Raw genomic sequence first — 26166 nt, forward strand, 5'->3', positions numbered from 1 at the left:
AGTCAGGTATAGAAAACTCCAGAGAGCAGGGTGACTTCTCAAAGGTCCACGAATGACCTTAACCTGAGCTGCTGCAGGGACAAGTTCTGGAGTGCTGGGAGGAGGGAGAGGGCGTGGGGCACTCCTGGTCACTAATCCCACGTCCTTGTGCAGGAGGCGTAGGGTCCCTCAGTTCCTGTAGGGTACTGTGGAATGAAACGAGGGCAGAGGGCTGTGCTCCAGGGCTAGTCCTGGCTCAGAGTGTAAATACCCTCTGGATCCCCAGCCCCTGCATTGTGTGCAGTGTCTTCTCTAGGCGATGCTCCTTCCGTCGACTCTCCCTCCCACGGCCACGTTTCCCCCAGCTCTGTCGCGTCCATGGTATCTGTTGTAGAAGAGCAGCTTTGTGTAGCACCCCGCTCCCCGTGTGCCATCTCATGTCCATGGTGGTCCTCCTCTCCAGCGCTTCCTTGCCCCCACCTGTTTCAGGGTGTGAATCTCTGCAGTGGGGCTGTGGAAAGGCTTCTTGAGAAGCTCCCCCCAAACTATCGGTACGAACAGGGCTGAAAGGGTGGCACCAAACCATGTCGGTCCTCAGGGAGTCTCTGCTCCGCGGGATGCTGAGGTTGGCAGCCACCAATGAACAAATTGCCCTGAGGGAGGTAGGAAGAGATTAAATCCCAGCTCCCTCTTAACAATATCCCTCCCTGCCATCAGGGATGCAACTGCATAAGCATCTGACCCCGTCTCTAAGCCCTTTGGTTGCCAAACAAAGGAGATTTGGGTTCGGTGTGTATTTGCATGTGTGATTTTTCCAGCAAAACCTATAAAATTTGTAGAGGAACATCGGTGACTTGACAAAAAAGTACTCTTCCCTCCGAGGTCCATGCCGGGCTGCACCGTGCCTCTCCTCGTGGAGGTGAACGGCCTGGGGCCCGCTGTCACCGGCGGCTGGGGTGCACCAGGGCCCTGCACAACAACAAGTTCTTAATGCTGCTTGCCTGGCTGGGTGCCACGCCAGCTTCCAGTCCTGAGTGTCTCGCTGAAGTACCAGCTGGGGATCGTGGCATTCTTCCCTCCCCGTTACGCTTACCTACTGCTAAGCAGTCGCTGCGCAGCCTCTTGGCGAGGCCGAGAGGTTCCCATGTATAGGCTGGAGCCGGTCCCGCGAAGTGCGGGGCCCCCTCAGTTCCTACAAAGGCCCCGCGAGCTGCGCAGTGCTGGAGGGCCCTTGTGCCTCAAGTGGCTGAGCGCCTGTAAATGGGCTTGGCAAGTGGAGCTGAGCTGAGGGGATGGCACAAGCGGGGCTGATTGCTCCAGCGTGCCGAGAGAGAACGTGCAGGTGCTTTGTCATCACAACGCCAACCTGGTTTCTCCGTAGACAGCCCGCAAAAGCAAGAAGGGATTTTCCTGGAAAAAAGAATTGGCGTCTTTGAGAAGGCCTGGCCCCTGTTCTCATTAAAACCGTATTAATTCATCTGTTTTAGGGCCTTGAAGCAACGGCGGGGCAGAAGGGCGGCTGCCAGCAGCGTTTCCTCCCCAGAACGGTGTCTTTGGGGGCGATGCGGAGCTGCAACATGCTCGCCTTGGCCCAGGGCCTGCAATGAGAGGCAAACCCAGATAAAAGCCCTCTATGACGTTTGCTTGAAACAGGCTGGTGCCTGCTACTAAATATTCCCTTATAAGCTAGTCTGGATTTCAGCCTTAACGTGATTGATTTGTTCTGACCTCTTTTTATGGTGCTCTAAACAGAAGCACAGTGAATTTCACATTCAAGCATGAAATGCTGACCCAGTCATTTTAAGGGCAAAGAGAAACACGCTGGCTGGATGCCTCCTGCCCCGAGGGCTGGTTGCCTATGGCAGTCGAGTTGGGAATTAAAACTGCTACGTATAAATTAAGACTTACTGTTTTAATTAAGCCATTTTTAGTTCCTGCTCCCTAGGTATATGTTTCCTGCTCTTCTACAAGGAGCAGCAAGGGGCTGAACAGTTCGGGTGTGAAAGTGGGGAGGATGGCGTGTCTTGAGCAGAGAAATAGGTAGAAAGAGGCTGTTAAAATAATAGTGTCAGAACAGAGGGGAGGGGCTGAGCCTCAGATCACTGAGCTGCTGGGTTTCTCCACGTTTATAGCCAGAATTTGTATCTGTAATAGCTTTGGATTTAACTGTCTTTCTGGTTCAGCTTTTCCGCGTCCCTCAGCTGCTCCGGGATGTGGGGTTAGCAGAGCATGGCTCGTGTCCCCCCGGGACATTCACCGTGCAAAGGGTACTGGGGGAGGCAGGGCTGGGCGCTCCCCTGCTCTCCTCCTTGGATGTCCTGCGCGCTGCACGAGGCCGATACACCTGTGTGGCCCTGGAATTTCGCAGCGGGGAAATGAAGGCTCCCGTTGAGGAATTCCCCGTGTAGCCACCAAGCCCCTGAGGTGCCTGTCCCTTCCTTTGCAGCAATCCCCCTCACTGCGTATGGACCAATGGCGGCGGCAGCGGCTGCGGCAGCCGTGGTGCGAGGGACAGGTAACTGCCACCTTCCTCCCCGGGGCGGCACGCGGGCTGCGGGAGGGGGGTGGGACGGGCCTGCGTTTTTGGGATCTTCACTCTGTAGTTTTGCTGCCTCCCCTAGGTTCCACCCCCAGTCGCACCGGCGGATTTCTGGGCACCACCAGCCCCGGGCCGATGGCGGAGCTTTACGGAGCCGCCAACCAGGACTCAGGGGTCAGCAGTTACATCAGCGCTGCCAGCCCAGCCCCGAGCACCGGCTTCGGCCACAGCCTAGGGGTGAGTGTTCCCTGGCGGGCTCTGCGCAGGGGGAGGATGATGGCAGGGGCAGGGGAAGGGGCCGCATCTCCACGCGGCGATGGAGGCGAGCAGGGGGAGCAGGCTGCTTTCTGGTTGGGAAATGCTACCTGCCATGCCACCGCCGAGCCCCACGCTGCCTGCCGCTGGTGCAGGGTGCAGCAGCTCGCTGGGAGCCTGCTTCCCTGGGCTCCGCTGGTTCTCCCCAGCCACGACTCAAGGTCCTGATCTCCAGACCTTCCCCTTACTTGGCCCAGATGTTCCAAAAGCTCATCTTGGCCCCGACGCAGTGTCCAGTGGGTTGCTGGGCTCCTTAGTCCTAGCACCTGCAACTGGAACTGTTCTCCCAGCGTCTGAACCGCAACTGAATATGTTTTGGTAGTAATTTTCTTCACTTCTCTTTTGTTTGCTTAACAGGGGGTTTTAACTCTTTCCTCGCAGGGTCCCTTGATTGCAACAGCTTTTACCAATGGGTATCACTGAAGCTGGGGACCAAGGAGGCAGGAGGTAAGAGACCTGCAAACAGGGACGGGTAGTTAGAGAGGGGAAATTCTGAGCTTGGGCTCCCAGCAGGAGCTGTGGAGGCTGCTGGGAGGCTCGCTGGCTTGACCCAGCCCATGCAGGGAGTCCTGTGGCCAGCCCAGGGCTCTGTTCCACACCAGGGGCTTGACAGGTTGGCTTCCTGCTCCCTGCTCCTCGGGCTGGGAGTGTTGTGGAGGGATCGCTTCGTGCCTGGGTGCAGAGGGGGAGGAGATGAGAGCACTGACAGGAAGAGGGAAGGTCTGCAGGATTGGCCAGAATCATGACCCTGTGGTGATCCTGAGACAAGCCTGGCTCACCTGTGTGGCTGGGGGAGCCTCCTCCGTGCGGCTGGTTGTTCTCACTGCTGCTGAGACCACCTCTCCTCCTCCTCCTCTCCTCCTCCTGTCTGGGAGAAGAAGGGCAGAGGGGAATCTGGGTGTGATCAGTTCTGTTTCTGATCCTCAGCTGGGCCTGGGAGGGAGCTGGTGGATGGTCGCTGGTTTGCAAACACGGCTGAAGTTTCTTGGCTTAAAAAGAAAAAAATAAACTTTTTAAAAAGGAGGGAACAGCTGGCAGGGAAGGGTGTCCCGACAAGGCCCCCGGAGCCCGGCAGGGCGCTGAGCAGAGTGCTGGAGCAGTGGCTGGACCCTGCCTGGCTGCGGCCTCCCTGGAGCCAGGAGCTCCGCAGGTCGGGGCAGGCCGGCTGCACGGCGTGTGGAGCCTTGTTTGCGAGGCCTGCACGTGCCGTTGAAGAGGGAAGCAGCTCTGCTGTGCCCCGTTGCTGTGCCAGCGAGGTGCAGGGCAAGCCCGTGTCGGGGCAGGTCTGGGTGTTCAGTATTCCTGCCAGGTAACCCTGGGAGAAAGCCCCGAGAGGAAAGCTGTTGGTTGTTCTAGATCCTGTCCCTTCCTCCCCCTGCTGTGTCCCGCAGATTCCCCAGTGACCTAACCGAGGACAGCGGCTGGAGGATCTGGTGAGCCTCGGGGGATGAGCCACGGTTACCTTTTTCTCGAGTCAAACTGCACACTGCCGGCCGGCTGCCAGGCTCCTGCCGCCCTGCCCTGATCTCTCCCTTTGACCAGACCACACTGGACTGAACCCGAGGAGATCATCTCGCTTTCTTACTAACCACCGACGGTTTACGCTTCCCCCTTCCCTGCCCCCAGCCCACCGGTTCTTCTTTTATTTATTTTATTAGCTGTTAGTTTTATTTTTTTATTTTATTTTTTTATCTTTTTTGGGGCTCCCCCTTCTTTTTGTTGTTTGCTCTTTCCCGAGCTAGTAGACATATTTTATGAATTGGCTTTGTGATTGTGTTAGGTAGTTTTTATCGAGGAGTATTTTTATTTGGCTTTGAAACTGTTTTGAATATTTTCAACTCTGTTGTTGTTGTCGTCAGTGTTTTTAAAGCACGGTATGTAACAAGAATGCAGTTCTGAAGGAAAGAAAGAGACAGAGAGAGCAAAGGCTGAGAGGAACTGATGTATTTCTATTTTTTTTAAAGAAACTGTTTTTAATTGTTTCTGTTTTGTAAATGTGAGGCTTTGAAAAGTGTGAAACTCCAAGGATCCGAAAACGTTGGACATCGCTATGGAACAAAACAAATGTATATTTTGCTAAGTGAAAAACACTATCTTACAGCTGAAAGATTTTTTTTTTGTTTTCCTAGGTTTAGTTTTACGTGGGATTTTCTTTTTCCTTCTGTATAATATGTAAATATCGCGAGCTGAACCTGGCTGCCACGTGCAGCCTGGCTCCGAGGAGCAGCTCCAGGTCCTGGACTTGGTGCCGCAGTGTGAGCAATACTCTCCAGCAGAATCCTGACAGGACTCCGTTCTTTTTTTGTACACCTTTTACTGTAAGATTTTAAGACCTCTGATGAGATGAAAGGGGGGGTGGGGGCGGGGGTGAAACGTACCGGCCATCGGCTGTTTTGCTGAGCGGGTTAAAGCTGCTTCCAATCGCTCGATGTACAGACTCCATCACTGGGCTCCGCAGTGCCAGCGTCTGGTTTGGCTTTAGGTAAAGGGCTTTGCCGCCACTGTTTGTCTTGGTTACTTTGAAAGGAATCCACTCTCCAAACACTTATCGCTTGCGTCAAGATTTCCTGGGAAAGGGATCCTCCTCCGGAGGCGAGGGTATCGGAAAGGGGAGGCAGCCAGGGCCGGGGGGAGATGTGGGTGGTCGTTCTCTGAAGGGCAGGGCGCTGGGTTGGGGAGGCGTTAACGGGGAGAAAAGCATTAGGGTGGTGATTTGGGGGCGGGTTAAGGGCTTCTCAGGGATTATATGAATTATAGAATCGCAGCTTCCCATTTGCTTTACTCTGTGTTCTGAAGACTGTGGGAATTTGTCCGTTGTCCCGTGCGGAGGTGGTCTGCTCCCTTCTCCAGGAGCTGCCGGGGCTTCCCCTGGCGCCAGGCCCCTGCCGAGGAGCGCCGTGCCAGGGGAAGCCTCCCGCAGGAGCATACGGGGCAGGTTTGGGTCTGGATTTCAGTGAACCAAAGACCTTGTTAAGGGGGGTGATTAAGCCTTTTATTAAGATGCAGCCAAACTCTTTTCCCAGGGAAATAACAGCTTCATCTTAAGTTTTAAAAATCATTCCCTCTCTTCCCCCAAACTGAGCCCTTGTAAGGGAGAGGGGCTTTGAGGAAAGGACCGGGAGGGCCGCCGTGCCCACAGGGCTCTTCTCTTCCATCCCTCCCCTCCCCGTGTGCCGGAGCTTGTCCTGACCTGGGCGATATGTTTGGAGAGTTCTGTTTAGGTAAGAGGGTACTTAACAGATCAGTACTGAAAACACAAAGCAATAATTTTTGTTACTGAGACAAGAGTCTGTATGTCTGTTTTTTTAAATATTTCCTAAGTAAAGAAGAGCTGCATTTTATTGGGTTTATTTTTATTCTATATACTTCAAATTTGGGTCTGCGGACAGCGCTTTCCTCCCTCTTGGTATACGCGCTGAACTGCTTCCGTGCCCCCTCCAGACATCCCAGGCCAGCCGTGCTGCTGCTGGGCTGCGATTCACTCTCTGGCCAGTGCTGCCACTGCCTGGAGGCTGGGGCTCCGGTTTCAGGGTGGGCATTTTTTTAAAAAAAATAATAAAGCTGTGTTTTTAAGCCAGTAAGTTATTACACTCCAATGTTTGTTCTCTCCACACCTGTAACCCTTTTTCCAGATTTCAGTTTTAAATTCCTAATAAATTATTTGAAAACTGTCCTCTCTCGTTCTTTGGGCGTGGGAGATTTTCCAATGGAGGAGACTGCAGGTGAACTGGGAGCTGGCAGGAGGCGCATCCTGCCATTAGGATAAAAGCCCCAGGGCTCTGACTGTGTGTTCTGCTCCCAGCCTTTGGCAGCGGCCCAGTTTATAATGTGAGGTGGATCCGGGTTTAGCAGAGATTGTGCCTCTTCTTTACATTACAGAGGTTTTGTACAGATATTTATAGGCTCGAGAAGGGAGGAGACACTGGGGTGCTTAGAAGGTTGGCTCAGATATTCTTTGGATTCATTGACTATGGTGAACCAAGGAGGCTAGATCTAAGAAAATAAAATGAAGAGAGAGGAAGAAAATTCCTTAGTAGATAACACTACAAGAGAACAGTAAATTCCAGCAGTGTAACAGACCTGTTCTAGCAGGTCTTAATCATAGAGAATTCTCAGAAATAATGTAAGGCTCAAGCCTGTGAATTTAGGAATGAGTTGTAAATTGAGGTGTCCTCAAAATCGTACTGAGCACCAGCAGCTTTGTATATTGTACAGGTTGGGGAAGCCAAAAATAGCTTTGGTGGAAAAATCCATACCCTTCTGGGAGTTTTCTCATAACGCACTCTTGTGCTGCTCACATGCTCACTTTCCCACTCTGGGTGGTCCTTTTGTTGAAATCAGATTATGAAATCCAAAATATGACAGCGTTTTAGTGACTTAAAAGGCCAGTGTAATAGAGGTTTTCTTGGCAACATCAATAATAAAGGTGAGAAATGGGGAGGAAGGAACCACAGAAGGAACCTAAGGTTCATTGGTAAAAGAAAAGAGAAATAAAACATTAAAAAAGGAAAGGTAGCCAAAGGAGAATGAGAATATCACTTAAATGGATATTGAAGGGAAAGTCAGCAGATTGATCTGTGGGTAAAAGATTAAATCCTTTTTTCTACATAAATGGGGGCACCGACTTTTTTTACATCAGTCTTTAATGTTTGTTTGATGTTCTATTAGGACACAGGAATCTTGAGTCTATAACCCAGCATCTGTTTGGCCTTAGCTAACCTGTGAGTGGGGAATCTTGGGGCATCAGAGAGCTTGTGAGCAATCAGAAAAGTCGGAATGGTTCTGGTCGCTCAGCAGCAGACCTATCTTTAGCTAGATGCCCTATGGTTGTGTCAGCACCCTGGGTGCTCTGGGCACCCTGATGTAGTTTCAGCCTCTCTGAAGGGGAAGATGTCCTCACCATCGCCTACAGAAACGTGCATTTGATCCTACTGAAGGGTGCTGAACCCAAGTTTCCTGAATAAGCACTCTGGATTTTAGGCTGTTTTCTCTTTCCTTACTCTTAAAACTGAAGGCTTGATTCATGCTTTAGAAATAAATGCAGACTCTTACTATCAAGGGAATAGTCCACAATTAATATCTCGAGTGTGTAAAAATGCCAAACCTGTAGCCTTGGCAGCATTAGAGCCTCTGGGGTCTGAATACGAGTGCAGTATTTTGGACTCCCGGCTGACTGCAAAAAACTTTCTTACCCTTTTTTGGATCCAGCTCACCTCGTGCCTTGGTGTAGAGAACCAAAGGGCCTAAACGGGCTCTGCTTTGCTGATGGAGAAACTGCTGTCGGAGCTATGGTACGCTGTGTACCTTGAAACTTCTAAGCACAGGTCGTTTCTGGCATAACTCCTCTGAAGTCATGTAAGCCACAAGTCCTTGTTTAAGCCAGGTAACGTTGGCTTTGCCAGAGGGATGTGTATTGTGCCACCTGCTTGTATCTGAAATCAGCTGGCTATCACCAGCTAATCACGGGTTATTTCCATTTGCAATGTTACCGTTCACCTGGCGATGGGTGTGAAATGGATTCAGCAGTTACTGGAGTAAGGCTGGCCAAAGGTACACAACCTGGAGGGAAACTATTTTATCCCCATATACTTAGTTAAATCTACAGACTATCTAGTATAAAAATTAATTTTGCTTACTTGAAGAACAGAGGTTCTATCTCAAAGGAAGAAAAGGTAGTTTCTTCTGGACAGGCATTGTATTAAAAGGAAGACCTGCATTTATCAGGCAGATTTTGATGGATGGAAATCAAAATGGATAGTTAAAGGGAAGAAACCGCACAGCCAGCATGCTCTTCTTTTCCAGAGGGCTGCAAATGTAGCTGCTCTGAAGACGGTAAGTCTAAACACACAAAACATGATGGTGATTTCAGGAGCCCGATGGCAGCATACGCCATCAAAATACGATTGCCTGGAGGCTTCTCCAGTTTCACCTAGCTCCACTAGGTTTGCCGTGTACCTGGTGATGTGGTAACACACAGACCTTGACTGGATAACGCCATGTCTGTCCCTGCACTCCAACAATCCTTCTTGGTTCTCTGCATCTCTGAAGCCTCAGGGAAAATCCTGCTGAATATTTCAGTTAATATTTCCCACAGTCATCCTACCACCAATGTGTTACCATCTCCTTGTGTTCACACTTTCCTTTGTCGTGGTTGTTATGCTGCTTCTCCCGAGAAATTTCAGAGGATTTCCACGTTGCTTGGCTCCTGGTTTTTGCCTAGTAGTACTTCTTTCTCCTATATGGCTTCAAAGTTAAAACTATTTTTTTTATTTATTTTATTTTTTTCTGCTCGTGCCAAGGGTCACTGGGGATAAGTGAACAACTTGTATCTCGTTCCCTGAATTAGGCCAGGTGAATCAACGCAGAGATATAAGAAGAATGATAAGTGGGATACCATAAAAAGAGTATACAAGTATTAGTAACTGGCTGTTAGTGCCAGTATTCTTCAGTGTAACTACCACATCGCTATATTTTTTAGTAGAGAGCCCTTAAAAATGTCCAGATCTTTCAGGTAGTCTTCTAATACGACCATTAAAATAATTTAATCGCAAAAATCATAGGAAGCAAATATTTGCCCTCTTGGCTTCCAGAGTTTGAACTCCACTGGCCTTCAGCTGGTCGTGTCACAAGCTGCTGTCTACAGCCCCTGATAGAAGAAATCTGCATTCAGTAACATAAATACTGGCTTGTTGACCTCATTTCTATTTCAAGGTGAGCTTGCAGTATAAAGAGCTGCATTTTCTTCAGGACCAACCTCATTGTCAAGACCTGCAAGAATGAAGTCCCTTGCCCTGCTTTTCCTGCTGTCAGGTGCGTAGGTGGCACTCGCCCCTCTCAGCGTGCCCGTGACTGGTAATACCATGCCTAACTCTAACCGTTGTGTTTCTCCTCAGTGGGTGCTGCCAGCGCCGATGTCTCACCTCGTGCAGTGTGGCAGCTGCGCAGCATGATCCAATGCGCCATCCCGGGCAGTCACCCTCTGCTTGAGTTTGATGGCTACGGCTGCTATTGTGGCTTGGGAGGCAGTGGGACACCAGTGGATGAACTTGACAGGTTTGTACAACTCTGCTTTTACATACACGTTTCTTAGCTTGCGCCTTCTCATTTCTGCATGCCTGCATCTCCTTAGCTGGCCCTGCACGTGAAAAAATGCTCACAAAACTCTCTGGCTGCTATGGATAAAGCATTCTCCCAAAGACTGGTTCAAGGAAAAAAGGTTGTGTAGTATCACACCTGAAGGTCTTATTACTAGGGTAAAATATAATCCAAGCAATGCATTCTACTTTCTCTTCTGTGGCAGCTATGTTGCATTCATTCCCACACTTTTTTCTTTTTTCCTTTTTTTTTCTTCAGCAGTGCTGTCCTGGCAGCCCAGACAGCACTTGTGAGCCCACTACCCAGTGCTTGACCATTGACCTCTTAGGGCTGAGCTGCAAAATGCTAAGAAGCAGCTTGCCAGTTTGGAGATCACATTAGACTGATAGCCAAGGTGCAGCGGATTGTGCCAGCTGTTAGCTCGTCAGCTGCCAGGCTGCAGTAACCACACGTGTACTTGGAACATTAGCTGGCAGAGGAGGAGCTGAACTCAATGATCCTTGTGGATCCTTGTGGACCCTTGTCCCTTCCAACCCAGGATATTCTATGATTCTGTGTCCCTTTGAGGTCCTTTGTGTCCTCTCCCTCTTATCACTGGGTATCTTGAGGGGTTTTTTTTGTTCAGCGCCTTGTCAAAGCATATTTGTAAATACTAGCGTATTTACATGTCTTACAGGTCAGCTGAGTTTGCATTTCTGGTGTCTTCTGACCTCTTCCTCCTTGTTTTCCAGGTGCTGTCAAACACACGATAACTGCTACACTCAGGCTAAGAAACTGCCAGCGTGCACCACCTTAGTGGACAACCCCTACACGGAGACATACAAGTTCAGCTGCTCTAACAAGGCGATTACGTGTAGCAGTACGTCCTCCTCCGTGTCACTCTGCTTTGCTCAGCACTTCAGCTGCAGTTAGGACCGGGGCCGCGTGACTTTGAATCCTCCCGTGGCACGGAGGTGCAGCAGAAGGCCGTGCCGGGTGGGCTGGCTGCAGGCACCGCACTCAGCGCTGCCGTAGATGCCTCCGAGGTGGCCCAGAAGGCTTCAGCGCGAGGTGGTGCTGGAGGATACGCGGGCTGAGCGTGGGGACCTGTCCCCTCCTCAGGGGGATCGGGCCCTGTGGTCCCACGGAAGTCCGTGGGGGCAGCGGGCTGGCTGGGGAGCGCTGTGCAGACATCCGTAATGTAACGGCCAAGCTTTTATGGCTCCTGATCGGAGAGAAATGGCAAACAGCCTGTCAGGCAGAGCTGCAGGGAGGGAAGGAGGGAGCGTGGAGGCGGCAGGGCTGGGCACGCACTCACACAGCACCTGAGGGGAGCTCGGGGGCCGGAGGGCGCGCAGGGAGCGCACCTCACGCCCGACAGGGCGGCGGCGGTGGCACGGGGGGGGTTGAGGGGAGGCAGGCGAAGGCTCTGACCGTCCCCGCTCCCTCCCTCAGGCACCAACGACGCGTGCGAGATGTTCATCTGCAACTGCGACCGCGCGGCCGCCATGTGCTTCGCCAAGGCGCCCTACGACCCGAGCCACTACAGGCTGGACAAGGCCAAGTACTGCAAGTCCTGAGGGCCGCGCGCGCGGGCGCCCTTTAATAAAGACCGGCTGACAAAAGCAACGCCGCCCCCGCGCCTCTCCCGCCGCCCGGCCCTGACGGGACGCGCGCGCCCCCGGCAGCCGTTAACGGCCGCGCGCGCGACGGGGTTGGGGGGGTGGGGGGAGGGGGCGGGAGGGAGGCCGGGAGGCCCCGCCCCCTCCGCGAACGCTCCGTTGCGGCGCGTGCGGCGCCCCCCCCCCCCCCGTCACCGCGTTCTTTGATTGGCTCTGAGCAACGGCGGGGGCGGGGCCGGGAGGAGGCGGGGAGGGAGCGGGAGGGAGGCTGCGAGCAGGTGCGCCCCGCCCCCACCCTGCCTCCCCCCCTCAGGCGGCCCCGTTGGGACCCGGGTTCGAGTCCCGATCCCGCCCCGTCCCCTCACGGCGCCCCCCCCCGGCAACCGGGCGAGCGGGGAACGGCGGCAGCGCGGCTCCCCCCGGCTCCGCCGCTCCTCCTCCGGGCGCCCGTCCCTCGGGGCACGGCCCGAGGCGTTTGGCCGTTCCCTGCCCGCGGGGCCGCAGCCGTGGGGAAGGGGCGGCGTTGGCCTGGAAGCCAGGGGCGGGCTGGGGGAGCCTCTGAAGGACCTTGGGCTCCTCACCCGGCCGGGACGGAGCCCCCCGGGGCTGCTGCCGCCGGTGGGGGCGGCCGGAGGGTGCGGGTGGGCTCCCGGGGCTGCCCGTGGTTGAGGGAGGGAGCCCTGGCTCCTCGGCAGCAGATGGCTCAGCCGTGTCCCTCAGCGTGAGGAGAGCGTGCAGCCCGCCCTCTCCCCTCTGCCCAGGTAGAGGATGGAGGCCCTGGACGAGTTTGACAACGAGTACCCCCTCAGCACGGCGTTTTGCAAGCAGATTTCCCCAGAGGACTTTGAGGAGCAGTCCGTGTCCTACACGCAGCAGTGCCTGCAAGAGCTGTACTCGACCATGGAGCAGAACCCGCGGGTCTGTGAGAGGGCTTTGAGAAAGCAGAAACAGGTGGAGCAGGAAAAAGCTGGCTTGCTGTCTTACATAAAGGTACTTGCGCTGTCTTCGTAGGGAGGAGCCCTGGATCTTGGAGGCTATCAGGATGATAATGAGATAGGATGGTGAATCACTTTTTTTTTTTTTTTTAAATGAAATAAAAACTGAGTGTGCGAGTCTCACAGCCAGATAGTCCATGTTGTACCGGTACTCATTTCCTGTTTTTCCTCAGGTGTCCATGTACATGAGTTTTCTGGAAACACTGAGCGCTCTGGGTTCTCTGTGGAAATCTGGAGGCTCCTGGATGTGTTTCCATCACAGTGCTAAGATGAATCATTTCTAGGGATGGAAGTGCAAGATGAGGTCTGTTGTCCTCACGCACTAGCTTTGATTCTGAGGTCATTGTTTGTAGAGCAGTAAAGGTCTTAAGTGTTACTGAAATCCCTTTGTAGGGATAAATGAAACACATTGTAGAGGCAAAAGTAAAATACCATCACTATGTAGAAGAAACACTGTGCTTTTGAGCTGTACCATTCCGAGCAGGGAAGAGAGCTGGGATGCAGTTGGAAGCATTTCAGAAGCTTGCTATAAGTCTTTCCCTGTAGTAGTAACTCTAGGTTTGAGGTGGGTAGTACATCTACTCCTGCTGCTGGGCCATTCTAGCATTCCCTAGATCCTTTCAGTGGATAGATGAGAGCACCAATCCATTCTATGTCTCTCTTGCCCCATACACATTTCTGTAAGCCTACGCTTACGTTTGGACCCTTGGTCATGTTTCTTATTTACATAGATTTGGTGGTGCAGAAGACCTAACAGTAGATTTAACAGCCCCCCCCTCAGAGTAAGCCCTTGTATAGGGGATCTTGTCACGTAATGTGAAGTGCCAGGCACTAGGCAATGGCCAAAGTGCTGGTGGGGTTTGAAGGGGCTGTGCAAAGTTACTCTTTAGGGCTTTAAGGAACATTGTGGAAAGCAGAGTCTAACAGCGGCCCAGTGGTTCCTCAGACTGGCTTATTGCCACCTGATGGGGAGAACAAAGAAGATACGAACATCTTTTGCCATGCCAGTCTGTGCTTCTGTTCCAAGACCAGAAGCAGTAACTGAAATAAAATATCCCTGTGGTCACTGAGCATGGGAGCTCTGAAGCTGTACAGAGCTGGCATGTGACATGCTGGAGGGATGGTGCCTGTGTGGGTTTATGGTGCAGAAGTGAACTCTCAGTGTCTTATCTTTGTCTTCTCTATTGTTGTTTTCTAGGCCAAGATTTTTTGGACTCTGCAGGGAGAATTAAATTACTCTAACTACATGGACATTGCAGAGATGAAAGAGAAAGTATGCCAGCTGAGACAAGACATGAAGAGAGTAAACAGCTATGCTCAGGGTAATGACTGTTTCAGTTTCCATTTGTGTCTAGAGACCACTACTAGACACTTGTACTGTTACTCTTCCTCTCAGGCTCAGCTTTTCTTCTTACCTGCCACTGTATACTTAGTGATGCAGAAGAAAAAGCACAGATGTGGTAATTAGGTATCTTTCCTTAGTGGGAAGGGAGAGGACTGGGGTCTGCACACAGACTTGCAGATATCATCCGTGTCTGGAACTCTGGTTTTAAACCCTGGCTAGCTTGACTCTGCCTTTCAGCTTCATGAAGCAGTTTTGTTTCTGGTCATTCAGGAAAGATCTCGGGGAGAATAGTGATACCAATCTACTATCTCATTTATGAATTCATGAAAAATTCTCATGAATTTTTCAGAGACACCAGAAAGGTGTCTCTGTGGTCTTTCTACTACCACATGTCTGCTGTTTTGCTGCTGGATACAGTATTGACGCCCCTTTTTCTATCAGCACCCAAACTGAAAACGCTTGCTGCAAGTTTCTGTAGGGGAGGCATATTCACTTGCTTGTCAAGACACCTGATTTATCTTCCGTTTTGCAGGGCATAACTGAAACTTATTTCCCGGACTTTTTTGGGTGGTTCTTATGAGCTGCAAACTCCATGTTTCATCACCCCCTTTAAAACAAGCTTTCCTCTTTGATCAGCTATTCACAGCTCCAAGTTTCCATCTGACTGAAAGGTCCAATCACCATAAATCTGGTAGAGCTTTAGGAATGGTCTTCAACCCATTTGGCTGTGTGCAGCTCAGTAAATGGAGGTTATTATTCCCCTTCATGCTAAGCTGTGAAAACACATCAAAAAGCATTTGCTTCTTGTCTCAGCTCCAGTGCTGTTTTCCCCAAACAACAAAGGGACTCATCTTAGTGAGAAGGCAGCCTTAATCTCTGGCTTTCCTTACCTGCAGGTACAGCTGCTTTATTGTAGAAGCAGTAATTGCACAGGCAGGCGAGGAGCCTTGCTGCAGCCACAGCCAGTTCTGTGCACAGACACAGGAGTCCCTCATTACATCCAGTAAGCTCTGTCTTGCCAAGTGCTAAAGGGGTCGTAATCTGATTTTTGTCAGATGCCCCCTGCTTGATTAAGGAACCAAGCATTGCTTCCCACCAGCAGCAGTTTGTGTCAGACTGTGAACTCTGCATTGTTGCAGGTATTCCGTTTTTAGAATTACAAAGTCCAGTTGGATTTCTTCTCCTTGGCCCTTGCCAAGGACCACACTGGACATTTGGATGCAGCATGTGTCTGTCTTTTGATACCTTTTTTTTTTTTTCTTGGAAGATTCTTCTGATAAAGGAACAGCAGAATGTCCCAGAAGAGCTCTCATATTAGCAAAAATGCACTGTTTCTGATTTGCATGTGCTGCAGCTGCATATGTTGTCAGGGTCTCAGCAAGGGCTACCAGCTCACTTGGGTCATTCACTCAAAGCTGCTCGCCTCTAGTTTGCAGGAATCGTGCTGTACACTGTGAGGACTTTTAACACAAAATGTTTTGTTTTTTTTTTTTTTAATCCTCCTCTTTTATTTTTAGCCTTATTGTTACCTGCCTGGCCAATTGTCAGTGTGAGCAGGTATGAATTTCTTATTGTCCATCTGTGTCCTGTATCTACCAGGACTTGGGTGCACAGGTGACAGAGCACTCAGCTGTGCAGCCCCCACTGGGGACTCTTCCACTTAAAATCTCACAGAAGCAATACGATAGGAGGAAAAGGATTAATGGGCTTCTTTGTGTTATTTTGCCCAAAATATCATCCAGATTTTTTTTTAACTTTAACCAGAAAAATCAAAGCTGTTTAACAGCCCATATATCAGAAATTCCTGACCTTTTCAGAAAGAAAGCATCAGCCAGCAGAAATCTGGCATCTGAAAGGTATTTTCACATGTATTATATGTGAATATATATATATCAGTGATGAAAATGGCCAGACCAGTAGGACTGGAGAGGCAAAGTCCTCTCTTGTAAATTTATTCTCTTGCTACTTTTCGGTAATCTAAAAACACAGCTGCTAAGGCTAGTTTAATTTAGGTCTCAAAACCCCTGCACTGTGCAGAGTGTCATGACAAGAAACACTAACCTCAGGTGTTTTCCTTTCCCATAGGCACCAGAAAGCCTCCCAGGATGGTTGCTTTCAGTTGCTACTTACCTGGGGCTGCCCTAGGGCAGGTTATGTAAGAGGAAGACTCCATCTGTCCTGCGCAAGCCCTGGGTTTTGAATGAATAGACTGAGGAAACCAGTAACTTGGCACTGATTTTTTTTTTTTCCTTTTTTTCCCCTTCCATACAGGTGCAAAAACTAGGAAAGGACGACATCCAAGGCAGTTGTGGGGAAAGATGCACACTCTAGAAGGTGGATTTAGCCCCTTGCGCTCCAAGGCTCCTGAACCTCCCAAGATCACAATGCCCAGGGTCTTTGGCCCTTTTCCAAAAATCACGAATAAGCAGGTTTGTCAGTAGGAGCAATCTGACTGTAAGAGGTGGGAGGCTGCGCTTACGCCATTCCCATCAGGCGCAGTCCTCCCGACCATCTCCTGGGTGCCGCTCCTTCCCTGGAGTGCAGTTTGTGGGACATCTCTCATCCTGCAGGACGCTATTACAAAGCTTGCTCTGAGGGTTTGCCCAGAGCTGAAGGCAAGGCTTGCCAAATAGGAAGTAGCTTTTGTTTGCTCTGGGTAACTCCAGCCCCCCTTTCACAGGAGAGGGTACTCACAACCTTTGTAAGGTACTCACAGCTCCTCTAGACAAACCTCAGGAACCTGTCGTGGTAGGAACAGCTGTAAGAAAGAGCAGAAGCTGTTGATTCAGCTAAGTTCATCGTAAAAAACTGTCTTTGTGCTGTTGTCTAATGTGTGCTTTTACCAACCACAGATGGACAGAACTACAATTTCAAGCCCTGATCTGAAATACTGGTGGAATGGTGCAGCAGCAGTGAACCAGAAAAGGTAGGAGAGCACCGAATCATGTAGGGGATGATCAAGGCTGGCTTAAAGCAGACAAGGTAGCTAGGAAGGATCTGTGTTTCCCCCTGGTAATGGGGGAAGAGATCATTCCTCAGGCTCTGTAACACTCTTTCTGTTAGTTTCAGCCGGTGGTTGATTTGTGTCCTATACTGCTCAGCCCTGGGGGTTCCTATAACTCCATCCAGACTGGAAACTTGAGAAGCTGAGAGACTTCTCAAGACAGGTCTTTGCTAGCTACCTGCAATGGCATAGTCAGCTTCTGATAGCCGTTCTCTCTCTGCATTGCTTCTTCCTACACAAATAGTGCCAGGAGTGACAAGGGAAGGTGTCAATCAGCATTAGAGTGGTGCAGAATTGGCTTTTGGTTTGGAACTTTAGGTTTGCTGTGGCATTTCTCAGTTAAGCGACCTTATTTCCCAGTGGTGGTGGGGGAACACGTTAGGAGATTAAGTGTTCTGATCCTGCTGTACAAGAAGTCAATTTTAGTAGTGCTGGATCAGCTTGGCAGAAAAAAAGGAACAACTTTGTCTCAGCCTCATATGCCTGTTATGTATATGTGCTCGCTACCATATAGTAATAAACCATGCACAGGAAATTTACTGCAAATGTTTATCATTTACTGTAAGTCACTGTCCCTAGTGACTTAAAAGCATATAGTGCAATATATTGTGTATTCCATGTAGGGTCAGGGTAACTACGCCTTTATCAGTGATGCTGAAGACACCCTGACTCCCACGTGCTCGGCTGCTGAATTGGAGGCAGGAACGGGCGTAGCAGGTTTAGTCACCTGTCACATTGGTAATGCCCAGTCCTCACTGCAGACGTTTTCTTCTTTCAGACTTCTTGGCAGTGCTCCCACGCCTCCTCCTCAAAATGCTGGCTCTAATGACACCAAACCGGCAGCCTCCATTTTTAACACACCTATGCAATGCACATTTCAAGGTGGTGCAGAAGATGACATGGATAGTGAAAAACCTGGCCCCAGTTCCTCTGCTAAAGAGGCATAAATGTCTCTTCTAATATGGAAAACCTAGGTGAATAAACACTCTGTGCAAGTGCCCTGGTTGCGTGTGGAGGCTCTGCTATGCCTTAGCAATAGTTTCTGCAAAAGCTTTGGTTAGCAGGACACCAGTATTACGCAAAAGATGATTGACATCTATGAGCTTTCTTCACTACCAAACAACAGCTTTCTAACTCACTGGAAAGTAGGACTGCCATTAAATGGGAGCAGAATGCAGGTAGGGGTCCTGAACTTACCTCACATGGCTTTTAAGTGAAGCAGTATCTCCTATGACCCATTATAGCTAAGTCTTGAAACACGTTAAGTATCTAATTTCCTCCACCTTCTGCAGAATTGGGTCCTTAAGTATCCCTTTGATTCTGTATTTTACTTGCTCCTGAAAATGGCAACAACAAACCCAAGAATTTTGCATTGTGTGGACAGATCTCCTTGCTTTGTTATTGCCCTTTTAGTAAATGACTCTGGCACTCCTTCTTCCAAAAAAGTTCTTGTCAAAATCATTCATATAGGACATGTTATGTGAGGAGTGCGATTGGGGCATTTGGAACGACAATTACACTCCCTTGTAGCCATGAGGGGAGTGGTAGATTCACATGGAAGGTTGGGTCAAAAATGTAATGTTCCAGTCTGGGCAAGATTCTCCACATATGTTATAACGTGTTAAGCTACCACCCTAAGGATTACCAAAACACGGCTACCCTGTAGTGACAGATCTGTTAGGAGTGTGCAGAATCACATCTGTGAATAGCTTGAGCTCAGTCCTGAGGGAAACCTATTGTGCAGATTTAATTGCATCTCTCTCTCAATTCATCAACTGTTAGTAATTACATCCTGCATTTTTGCAATGGAAAAAATGAATCTAAACTGGCTATTGAGACTGTACTTAAATAAATCACAGGAGGGAGAGGAAATTGCAATGCAAATAGTATCAGTCATGTAAACAATTTTAATTCGCTACTTAGTTATTCATTAATTAAATAACATCTTTAAAAAATGCATTCTAGAAAAGGTAGCAGCCACACTGAAAGCAGCTCTGGTCAGATATTAGCTTAAAGTAAATCCTCTGGCATCTCAACAATATTCCATTTTTAAAGCATTCAGATAGTAAGCAGTTTAACTGGTCAACTGACAGTCGAGAGAAGTGCTGACTTCCCCTCTTTGCTCAAAGACATCAACGTTGTGGCCTGTGCTTTCAAATCATTTCTTACAAGAGTAGTATCCTTGTCCAGCTTCTCTTTTTAGCCATTTTTTTTGGAAAATGGCAACTGCAAATCCTCTTGCCTCCTCACCCCCTTTGCATGCCCACTAATGACAACGGATCCTCCAGCTGATACTGTGGTGTTCCACATTGCTCTCCTCTGCTATTCTGCCTCAAGTTACTTGGTCAAACTCCCTGCCCCTCACTCTTCTCCTGGGACAACTATTAAAAAAAAAAAGTGTTTTGTTCTCACATGTCTAATTATCCTGTCCCAGCGAGTGCAAAGAGAAGGCACTGTTTACAACCACAAAGTAAGGCAGAAAAGACATTTTTTCATCATCGTTCTCCTTCCTGGTTAAGTGGAGGTGGTGTCAATGCAGAAAACAAACTGGTCAGGTTGACAGGTGCGATGCTTGCTGCCCTCTCCTGGTGTCATCAGGGGCCACACATAAGGATCTCGCAGATGCCCCTCAGATTGAAGTTTTCCACTTTTGAGATGGTAAGTCCTGTAGGAGTGGAGGTAAGAAGCTGCTTTATCGATGGAATTGAACATTTACGTTATCCACATTTCAAAAGAGCAGTGTTTTGATCAGCTGGATCAATTCAACCAGGCATAGCTTTCGAATCGTCAGTAAGAGTATGGTGACTTGAGAAACGTTCATGAATTGGTATGTTACAAAGGAAATTGTGTGCAAAGGTAGCAGCACTGATCACGTTCTCTGAATCTGTACGTGATCCCCTGTAGTTTTCTGTTTGTGACAACTGGATTGGAAGTCAACATTGCCAGGTTTTCCGGTTTCCTTTGCCTAATTTTCTGGGAGCACTTGCACCAAGTATGCTTTCTGTTCATGATCATGGGAAGCAACATCATGGCCCATCAGAGCACACCAGGTGCAGATGAATATTTGCAGCCAGGCTTTGATGGGAACATTGTGGGAACATCTTTTTAGTCAGTACATCTCAGTCACAGCATTTAATGGATATTTAAACCCATCTTCTTACCCTTTCAGGTGACTGACCAGGGAAGGCACTCACCTTGGAGAAATATTTTTACTCCCGATAGCTGCTGATGCTCAGCTTGCTGGGTCAGTGTGCAACAATCAGAGGCAGCAGCTCTCCACAGCGCGAATTCAGTTTTAAGGATGCAAAGTGGTCTAACCTTGTGGGCCCGATGTTAAGGATTGCAATAGGCAGCTGCTTCTCCCGAGCAGCAAGAGCAAACCTGTAACCAGAGTATACCTGCAGGAATACCAGCAGACAGAATTATTGGCAGCATAGGCAAAGGAGAGCTACAGAAAGGTCTAAAGAAAGTAAAGTAGTTGCTGTTGGCAGGAAAACGGGGCTGTATATACACACTTTTATGCAACTGCATTTAATTCAAGTAGGAGGTTTCTCCATTCAGGAGTGCACAGAAGAGAACAGCTTTTGACCTCTTATCAGTGAAGGGTTTCCATTTTTGTAGAAAATACATACATTGAGAGGGAAAGTCCTTGTCTTTTAGTAAATCTCTGCAGCAGTTTTTATTAGTTATCATAGGTACTTAAATGCTTCTGCTTTGATGGTTCTCACATGGCCCAGCTTAGGTACTACAAGAATGAACGTAAGGCATTTCAATCATTCCTGTACAAAGGATTATGTGCTTAAGAAGTGCAAGCTCACGGAATTTGTCTCCAGTATCCTGAAGTGAAGTGAATTGCAGTCAGCCAAGCCTTCATTTTATGCCTTTCTGGAAAGCATTAGTTTTTCTTAATGTAATAGAACATGTTCCTGGAAAATCTCTTACACAAACTCTATTCCAAAAGCTTTCACAGGTTAAACACCAGGGTTTTCTAGACCACCTTATCTTACAGATAAAATATGGTTCACAGAGAAAACATGGTGTGATACAAAGGACAGTCCTAAGCAGCAAGCAGAGACTTCTGCTCTCTTCTTCAGAAGCTTAATTAGAAATTAGAAGTCCTAAAATCTGGTATTCCACACAGCTTTCCATGAGGCCTGGAAAGCTGGCAAAGGCTAAAAAATTCAAGGAATAAAAAAAGCGGGGTGGTGATGTTGCAGAACTGAATTGTGTCAGTATCCTGGCTTTATGGGCAACCACGAGCCTACAACGCAGTGATGGAGGAGGCAGGAGAGTGAGGTCTGAAGTGTGACTGGGGTTATTTACAGCAGCATGACAGAGACTGGTCGTGGAGTTACAGGGAAGCCCAAACAGGACAACTGTACAGCTAAATCCCACCAATAGAAAAAAAAAAATTACCAAGAAGTTCTGAAATAGCTGTGGTGATGGCAAACAGCAGTCCTAATTTGTGGGACCAAGGACTGTTGCCAGCAGAGTAGCACAGAAACAGGAATGCAGTGTGGGAGGAAGACCTCGTTACCTGCATAGAGGATCCTGCCACCAGCATGGAGTCTGACTCTGCCAGGCGTTGGTGCACAAAATCCACCTTTTCCCGGCTCACCGTGTCTCCAAAGAACGTCACGTCGGGCTTCAGGATGCCGCCGCATTTACTGCAAGCTGGGACTTGGAAATTGCGCACCTGCTCATCCGTCAGGAAGACGTCCCCATCCGGAGCCACCCCGAGTGCTTCAGCTTTCCAGGCAGGATTCAGAGCTTCAAAATGCTCCTGAAGCTCAGAGCGCAAGGTTTGATCTCCACAGCCCAGGCAGAAAACCCTGAAATGCAGAGCAAAGTTGTAATGGAGAGAGAGCTTCACGCAGCTGAAGCTCCAGAGCCAGGAACTTGTTCCTTAGAAGCCTGGAAAGTCTGTTGTCATCGCCCCCATTTATTTAACAGATAGTGAAGGTCACTGAGCTGTCTTTCTGCTGTTGCTTTGCGGGGATGCTCTGGGCTAAGCACTTTAAACCCTACCATGCATCCCATCTCACAGTTAGGGCTGAGCTTTTTCATCAGGAAGTTCTGGGTGATCACAGGCAGACTGTGATGGCTCCTCTCCAGACGCCCAGCCTGTGCATTTCTGGCACTACCCTCTCTGCTTAGCCCTGGACACCCTTTGCATCCTCGTGGTCCCCCTGCCTTTGCTAAGAGCATATTTACTGCAGCAAGGAAATGGGAGGTTCTGACTGATGTAGGTTCTAAGCACGATCCAAACAGCACTCCAAAAATTGGGGTGGTGTCTGTTTCTTAAACACTGCTCTGTGAGCAGCACTGGTGCATGATCCTCTTCACCCCAGCACAAAACCACCCTTGAGCACGCCATCTCCACTAACGTAGTGCTTTTACATTTTGCCTCCTTTTTCAGCAGCTACCACTGCACTTACACGTTGGTCACCCCGAACGAGACACGAGAGCATTAGCCATCCTCCTCTCCCCGCGGGGTACCTGTGTGTGCAGCCGTGCAGTTCTGTCACGCGCCGGCTCCCAGCTTTGGTGTGGAGGGCGTCCACGTTCTGGGTCACCAACCAGTGAAGCTTTCCCAGCTTCTCCCAGTCTCTCAGCACCAGGTGCGCCGTGTTGGGCTGGTGGGAGGAGAACTGGGGCCAGCCCATGAAGTTCCTTGCCCAGTACCGCTGCCGGGCGCTGGCGCTACGAACAAACTCGGCGTGCTGGATGGGCCGCCTGTCTGTCCTGGCGTAGAGCCCGACTCCTTCAGAGCGGTAATCTGGGATCCCCGATTCAGTCGAGATTCCAGCCCCGGTCATTACAAAGAGCTTCTTGGAGCTGGAAACAAAATGCTGCAGCTCCTCTACTTCCACAGGATCCGGGGGAAGACAGGCTGGCACGAAAGCCAAGTTTGGAGAGCTCCTGGACACCGAGTGGTGTCTGAGGTGATGGAGTCTGATGGCTCTGCGACCTCCTGACAACCTCCTGGCAGAGAACATGCTGAGCTAAAAGCCAAGAACAGAACACAGGGCAGGTAAAAGAAAGCAAGGAGCATGTCCTTGATTCTATGTTCTTGAGATTCTCTGGAAAACGTTGCTGATAAGTTTTCTTTGCTCTTTTTTTTCTAACGAAATCAGAATTACTTTGGAGCTGTTAAGTAAACCCCACCGTGCGAGGACAGTGTTTGCATGTCCCTTTCACAGAGGGTAGCAGAGGAGTGCTGACGGTGTGAGGGTGTTAAAGGCAGTTGGAGGAGGGCACCGAGCACCTCGCAGCTGAGCTGTTGCAGTATGGGGGCAGTTCCTTAACGGCTGCCTACCGGCAACTTGCCTGTGAGACCTGTGGCAGCTCTGAGAAAGCTCTTCAAGTAGCAAGCTTGTTTGTCTGCAAGGCAGGCAGCTCGCTCCTTCCAGGGGCCTGAGCTTCAGAGCCTGGCTGGTTTTTAGATTCCTGCTGCGTCTGAGTTGCTTTGCCTCAAGTCCCCGGTCTCCCTCAAGTACCAATTCTTACAGTAAGTGGAGCAATATCCGAATAGACTGAAAGTCTGCATGTTCAGCTGGAAGTACTTTGATACTAAATAGATGCTGGTGGCAAACGGTAGATTTGTCTCAGTTAATCTCCAGCACTTCATCCTCAGTCGAATTACAAGGAGGGCTGCCTGGGCTCAGGGCCATGGCACCATACCCCAGTAAATCAGACTGAAATCACCAACGCCCTGACAGAGCGGCCATGCCAGTGTTTTTCAGGGCTGACTGATATCAGGGCTGAATCTAAGCACCACGTGCAGGCTTATTCTGGAAAGCCTTCCCCTATAGTCCTGAATTATTTTTTATGTCAAAGCAGAGGATGATGTTCATGATGATTTTTGCCTTTTGTTGTTTAGCAAGAGTAGTGTCAGGCCTTCCTTCCGAACAGGTTTAATTTTCCATATTAATTAGAAGGGGGGACAAAGTTTCCCAATAAACTGTAACTTGCTTTGAGAATAAATCCTGTCATGATGCTCTCAGGAGACTGCTAAGCCAGTTTGATGGTGATTAAATTGCTTTAACTGATGAAAATTCTCCATCCCTGCCCCTTATAGTCAAAAGATCTCTCAGAAGGAAGTGTTTTGAGGGGGGAATGAAATGGAGATACAATATAGGGTGACCCACAGGAGAGAGAAGGCAGCGGTGGGCCCAGCAGCAAGAACAGCACATACATCTGAGGGAGGCTCTGAAGCGTGGAAGTCAAAGAGAAACTTATAAAGGACTGAACACTTCCTGTGAAATGCAAGGCTGCTGTCAATATCAAAGGGCTCAGATTTAAAAAATAAAAAATAAAATAAAAAACAAAACAAAACAAAACAACGCACACCAAAACCCACCACACTTATGTAATGCTCCGTACACGTACCTACCAAGGTCCAAGGCTAGGGTTTGTTTTCTAACACACATCCAGCAGCTCCGCAGGAAGGGAACAGTGTAGGCAGAGGACGGCTTTCTCCAGGCCAGAAATCCAGAGCCGTGTCACCCGAGCCTGTTCCGCTGTAACAATGACACGGTGTGGGGAGAGGGGCGGTGGGCACGGTGCGCACAGCCAGGGAAATAAAACACGTTACGGCGAATAATGCCCAAAACTTACCTGTCACAGCGCTGCCCTGCCGACCTCCCGAGGCCCGCAGAAGAGGAGTTTGCTGGGAAATGTAGTTCGCAGGAGACCAAGCCCGAGGAAACACTACAACTCCCATGCTTCAGGGAAAGAAATCGCCCACCTTCCTCAAAGTTGTGCGTTGGCAAGCGCTGCGTGCTGCCCTCAGGAAGCGTAGGAGAATAAAATCAGAGTTGATGCAAATGTAAGTAGTAGGTAAGGTTTTGTAGGGCCGTGTCCTTATGAAAGCCTGCATTTTCCGTTCACTGCTGCTAACGCGGCAGGTTTTAGCCTCAGAATGTGGCTGAACAAATAACGGGAGACAAATCCACAGGGGGTGGTTAAGGACACCTCGGTGGGGAGATGTGCCTGGTTGGAGTGTGAGGGGACACGGGGACGACATGTCGGCCCCGCTCTCGTGCCCTCGGTGCCTCCACTCGGTGCTGGCCGAAGTGAGCCAGGCTGGTGGTCCTGATGGTTACAGTTGGAAGGACAGGAGAAAGTCTGGGTGAGGGATGTGGGAACAGACCATGGCACCAAGGGCGGACAGACGCCAGTCTGGTCCGGTGTGTGGGATGAACGTGGCCAGACCAAACCCCAGCGGTCAGCACGTGACAAGCGGTGTCTGTACCCCTCCCAGAGTACATGTGGAGGAGACGTGAGGGGCAGTTATATTTTTTCAGCCGCTTGCACCTCTCCCAGGGCACAGCCCGAGCCCTGAACCCCTTCAACAGCCAGCTTTTTGCCACCGAGGGGCTTGCTCCGCGTGGTGGTCGTGCAGCTTTTCGGTTGGCGTTAGGTTTGGCCAGCCGCTGTGCCGTGTCGTGCCGTGCCTGGGCAGCCCGCTGCTGGCCTGCGGAGCCGAGGTGACGACGGGAGCGGTGGCACGAGGGGCACGGAGCCCCCCGGTTCCTCGGTGCGCGGTGCTGAGGGAGGGCAGCCAGGCGCTGAACGCGCTGGGTAACAGCGCGCTTGGTCTCGCGTCTTGTCCTCTGCAAGGAGCCTCCCCTTGAGAGGAAACCGGTGGTTTTGGGCAAAACCCGGCGGATTTTCTGCCTTTTTGCCCGGGAAAGGGGCGAGTCCCCCCTCATTACCATACCGCGCTCCCAGCACCCCCCGCGGGCCTCCCGTCCCCTCCAGCCTCCCTCCTGCGCCGTGTCCCTCCCGTTCCCCCCGGCGGGGGCTCGGGCCGCGGGCACGGCGGGGCAGGGGGCGCGCGCGGCGGGGGCGCGCGGGGGGGCGGCGGGGGCGCGCTGTGAGCTGGGCGGGGGGGCGGCGGCGGGGTGGGGGCTGCGGGGGAGAGAAGCAGGCAGCTTTGCGCAGTGGCAGTATCGTAGCCCATGAGGTGAACCCGAGGCGCGATTATTGCTGATTGAAAACTTTTCCCAATACCCCGCCGTGACGACTTGAAATACAGTCGGCATCGGCAATTTTTGCGGGCCTCTGCGGAGGCTGCTGTGAGCTGGTTAAAAAGTAGAATGGAAAAAAGACGGCGAGGCTGCAGTCTCCATCTCTTATGTCGCCTCGGTTACTATTCAGCCTCTATATTCGCTCAGCCTCCGTCCCCGCCCTGCCTCCGTCTCCGTTCAGCCTCCGTTCCCACTCAGCCTCCATCCCTATTCAGCCTCCACCCCTTCGCTGCCTCCATCCCATTCAGCCCCCATCCC

General features: G+C 50.3%; 4 protein-coding genes across 10 annotated transcripts in view; 3 read left to right on the plus strand and 1 right to left on the minus strand.

Annotated features, from left to right (window-relative positions):
• MSI1 (musashi RNA binding protein 1) overlaps nt 1-6505 on the plus strand; it is a gene marked incomplete at its 5' end in the record, with an annotated part of 30041 nt that extends 23536 nt beyond the window's left edge. Inside the window, 4 exons of one of the 2 annotated variants that reach the window (XM_083803395.1) lie at nt 2426-2494; nt 2601-2755; nt 3191-3280; nt 4225-6505. In XM_083803395.1, coding sequence (XP_083659521.1) covers nt 2426-2494; nt 2601-2755; nt 3191-3256 — 290 coding nt within the window. In that variant the 3' untranslated portion in view covers nt 3257-3280; nt 4225-6505. The remainder of the gene's footprint in view (nt 1-2425; nt 2495-2600; nt 2756-3190; nt 3281-4224) is intronic. The other variant, XM_083803396.1, reaches the window with a different exon arrangement.
• A 1567-nt stretch (nt 6506-8072) lies between these two features.
• PLA2G1B (phospholipase A2 group IB) lies at nt 8073-11632 on the plus strand. 2 transcript variants are annotated; one of them, XM_083803407.1, is made up of 5 exons: nt 8073-8665; nt 9545-9643; nt 9727-9886; nt 10660-10787; nt 11363-11632. In XM_083803407.1, exons 2-5 carry the CDS (start codon nt 9610-9612, stop codon nt 11485-11487), a joined length of 447 nt encoding a protein of 148 aa, XP_083659533.1. In that variant the 5' UTR covers nt 8073-8665; nt 9545-9609; the 3' UTR covers nt 11488-11632. The 2 variants fall into 2 exon arrangements, with proteins under 2 accessions (XP_083659533.1, XP_083659532.1); XM_083803406.1 differs by having other exon boundaries at nt 8073-9643.
• On the plus strand, nt 11342-20092 carry LOC310883314 (uncharacterized protein). 4 transcript variants are annotated; one of them, XM_083803400.1, is made up of 6 exons: nt 11342-11471; nt 12291-12519; nt 13723-13846; nt 16141-16298; nt 16722-16795; nt 17652-18608. In XM_083803400.1, the coding sequence occupies exons 2-6, from the start codon at nt 12298-12300 to the stop codon at nt 17818-17820; spliced, it is 747 nt and encodes a 248-aa protein (XP_083659526.1). In that variant the 5' UTR covers nt 11342-11471; nt 12291-12297; the 3' UTR covers nt 17821-18608. The 4 variants fall into 4 exon arrangements, with proteins under 4 accessions (XP_083659526.1, XP_083659528.1, XP_083659527.1 ...); XM_083803402.1 differs by lacking the exon at nt 11342-11471 and adding an exon at nt 11840-11862; XM_083803401.1 differs by lacking the exon at nt 11342-11471 and adding an exon at nt 11872-12164.
• On the minus strand, nt 18746-24690 carry SIRT4 (sirtuin 4). Of its 2 annotated transcripts, none has more exons than XM_083803398.1 (6): nt 24494-24690; nt 24270-24396; nt 22373-22878; nt 21411-21705; nt 20068-20271; nt 18746-19538 (listed from the first exon to the last, which is right to left on the minus strand). In XM_083803398.1, the coding sequence occupies exons 3-5, from the start codon at nt 22870-22872 to the stop codon at nt 20119-20121; spliced, it is 948 nt and encodes a 315-aa protein (XP_083659524.1). In that variant the 5' UTR covers nt 22873-22878; nt 24270-24396; nt 24494-24690; the 3' UTR covers nt 18746-19538; nt 20068-20118. The 2 variants fall into 2 exon arrangements, with proteins under 2 accessions (XP_083659524.1, XP_083659523.1); XM_083803397.1 differs by having other exon boundaries at nt 24266-24396; nt 24494-24688.
• Nucleotides 24691-26166: the final 1476 nt, after the last annotated feature.

This window comes from Anser anser, assembly GCF_964211835.1.
Source record: "Anser anser genome assembly, chromosome: 18".
In the NCBI taxonomy this organism is placed as follows: domain Eukaryota; kingdom Metazoa; phylum Chordata; class Aves; order Anseriformes; family Anatidae; genus Anser; species Anser anser.

Coding starts and splice junctions, on each gene's coding strand:
- PLA2G1B (XM_083803406.1), top strand. CDS start 9,610: ATGAAGTCCCTTGCCCTGCTTTTCCTGCTGTCAG. Junction 9,644..9,726: donor CCTGCTTTTCCTGCTGTCAG/GTGCGTAGGTGG, acceptor GTTTCTCCTCAG/TGGGTGCTGCCAGCGCCGAT. Junction 9,887..10,659: donor CCAGTGGATGAACTTGACAG/GTTTGTACAACT, acceptor CTTGTTTTCCAG/GTGCTGTCAAACACACGATA.
- LOC310883314 (XM_083803400.1), top strand. CDS start 12,298: ATGGAGGCCCTGGACGAGTTTGACAACGAGTACCCCCTCAGCACGGCG. Junction 12,520..13,722: donor GCTTGCTGTCTTACATAAAG/GTACTTGCGCTG, acceptor GTTGTTTTCTAG/GCCAAGATTTTTTGGACTCT. Junction 13,847..16,140: donor AGTAAACAGCTATGCTCAGG/GTAATGACTGTT, acceptor CCTTCCATACAG/GTGCAAAAACTAGGAAAGGA.
- SIRT4 (XM_083803398.1), bottom strand. CDS start 22,872: ATGTTCTCTGCCAGGAGGTTGTCAGGAGGTCGCAGAGCCATCAGACTC. Junction 21,706..22,372: donor CTGCACGGCTGCACACACAG/GTACCCCGCGGG, acceptor TCTGCATTTCAG/GGTTTTCTGCCTGGGCTGTG. Junction 20,272..21,410: donor TGGCAGGATCCTCTATGCAG/GTAACGAGGTCT, acceptor GTATTCCTGCAG/GTATACTCTGGTTACAGGTT.